This window comes from Arachis hypogaea, chromosome 3 (genome assembly GCF_003086295.3).
Source record: "Arachis hypogaea cultivar Tifrunner chromosome 3, arahy.Tifrunner.gnm2.J5K5, whole genome shotgun sequence".
Lineage (NCBI taxonomy): Eukaryota > Viridiplantae > Streptophyta > Magnoliopsida > Fabales > Fabaceae > Arachis > Arachis hypogaea.
Genome location: NC_092038.1, coordinates 126,704,520 through 126,706,990, shown reverse-complemented (window position 1 = coordinate 126,706,990; position 2,471 = coordinate 126,704,520). Strand labels below are relative to the sequence as shown.

The 2,471-nt window shown below is 35.9% G+C and overlaps 1 protein-coding gene across 1 annotated transcript; it reads left to right on the top strand.

Annotated features, from left to right (window-relative positions):
- Positions 1-204: 204 nt before the first annotated feature.
- Positions 205-1,800, top strand: LOC112781985 (berberine bridge enzyme-like 17). Its single transcript, XM_025824566.3, has one exon. It carries the CDS (start codon positions 205-207, stop codon positions 1,798-1,800), a length of 1,596 nt encoding a protein of 531 aa, XP_025680351.1.
- The last annotated feature ends 671 nt before the right edge of the window (positions 1,801-2,471 follow it).

Here is a 2,471-nt window from a genome sequence, read left to right as displayed (position 1 = left end):
TGTATTTTATTTTTTTTTGTTACCAAATATTTTGATATTAGATATTACTTTATGTTATATTATATTGTATATTGTAATATATGATTTTGGTTAAGTTATAGAGACTGAGAATACAATGGTTTAGATAGACCTTTAGTTACAATACCGGCCAAGCGGCCACCTATAAATTCATGATGAAATGAAATTCCCAATGCAGAGGCAACAATGGCGCCATTTTTTATTCTACTTTCAACTCTTGTCACCTTTCTTATTCTTCAACCGGCTTCTTCATTAGACGCTAAACCATCATCATCTCCCCTTCAAAATTTCCTCCAATGCCTTTCAAACCATTCAAATTCTGCATTCAACAATATCTACACTCCAAACAACAATGCATTCTTAACCATCTTGAATACTCAAACACACAACCACAGATTCACTGCAGCAACTGCACCAAAACCTTTCGCCATTTTAGTAGCACGTGACGAGTCTCACGTCCAAGGCACAATCCTATGCGCCAAGCTTCATGGCATTCAGATCAGAATCCGAAGCGGTGGCCACGACACCGAAGGCCTTTCCTATATCTCCGACGTGCCCTTTCTCATTCTTGACATGTTCGCGTTTGATTCAGTTCTTGTGGACATTGGAACCCAAACTGCATGGGTTCAATCCGGTGCAACCCTTGGTGCAGTTTACTATAACATTGCCAAACACAGCAATCTTCATGGTTTCCCTGCCGGTGTGTGCCCCACCGTCGGAGCCGGTGGACATTTCAGTGGCGGCGGCTACGGAAACTTGATGCGAAAACATGGCCTATCTGTCGATAACATCATCGATGCAAAGCTTGTTGATGTCAATGGTAGAATCCTTGACAGAAAATCAATGGGGGAGGATCTGTTTTGGGCGATAAGAGGAGGCGGCGGCGGCAGTTTCGGCGTTATCCTCTCTTGGCAGATCAGGTTGGTTCCTGTGACTCCGAAAGTCACTGTCTTCAGAGTGAAAAGGGATATACAAAACGGTGCAACGGATGTTGTTTACAAATGGCAAGTGATTTCATCAAAGCTTCATGAAGATCTATTCGTAAGAGCAATGTTTGAGGTTGTGAACAGAACAAATTCAAAGACTGTTGAGGTTACATTCGTTGGCATGTTCTTGGGACAAACTGAACCACTAATCCGTTTGTTGAATCAGAGTTTCCCTGAATTGGGTTTGGTCCATAGTGATTGCAATGAAATGCCATGGATCAATTCAACTCTTTATTGGTTTAATTCTCCAATTGGAACCCCAATTGAAGCTTTGGTGAATGCTCCAAGAGGGCCTACACCAGGCTACTTCAAAACAATGTCTGATTATGTGAAGCAGCCAATCCCAAAGGAATCCTTGGAATCTATATGGAATCTCATGATAAAAGTTGAGCATGTGAAGATGGAATGGAATCCCTATGGTGGAAAAATGTACGAGATTCCACCAACACAAACACCATTTCCTCACAGATCAGGGAACTTGTTCTTGATTGAGTACTTGACATCTTGGGGTGAAGATGGGATTGACGCAACTAATGTTTACTTGAACATTTCAAGATCTTTCTATGAATATATGACACCATATGTTTCGCATTCTCCAAGGGAGGCATTTCTTAATTATAGGGATCTTAATATTGGTGCCAATAATCCCAGTAATGTAACAAGAATGGACATTGCTCAAATTTATGGAAGAAAATATTTTCGAGATAATTTGGAAAGATTAGTCTACGTTAAATCCAAGGTTGATCCTGAGAACTTCTTCAGACATGAACAGAGTATACCACCGCTGCTCCATTGATCAACAGGGCCTGCCTCAAGTCCTTTGCTTTTCTAGTCATGGATATAATAAATTTTTTCCATCATGATCTTTCTTGAAAAAGTAGAAATATATTAAAGTGATGATAATTAAATTTATATTTATAATTGTGATATGAATAGAATTATAAAATTACAATGGTTGCCGATTTTTTTTTATAAAAATTTCGATTATTATGATGGGAAAATTTTGATTATTCTGTTGATCAATTATTTCGATATAATATACACAAAACACAAAAAATATACATAAATATATAGTGCTCATCTATTATATCTATTATTATTCTATTATATATTACTAATTTTACAACCAAAATTTGTCACATGTCATTCTCTATGTCATGAAACCATTCATCCCAAAAGTTTAAGCTTATAGAAAAAGGTAACACTAATGGTTATATCTCTAATACTGAATCGAACATCCATAAACCCCTATTATACATATTGTACAAATATTCTATTGGCTCCTTATACTTCCTCTTATAAATTTGACAATCAAAATATACATGACATTCTCTAATTGCATTCAAATTAAAATAAATTAAAATTAAAATATAGCTATATTATATTTATATATTACTAACTAATTTAATAACTAAAATGTGTCATATGACACTCTCTTATTAAAATTTAGAGAAAATATTTTCCTAA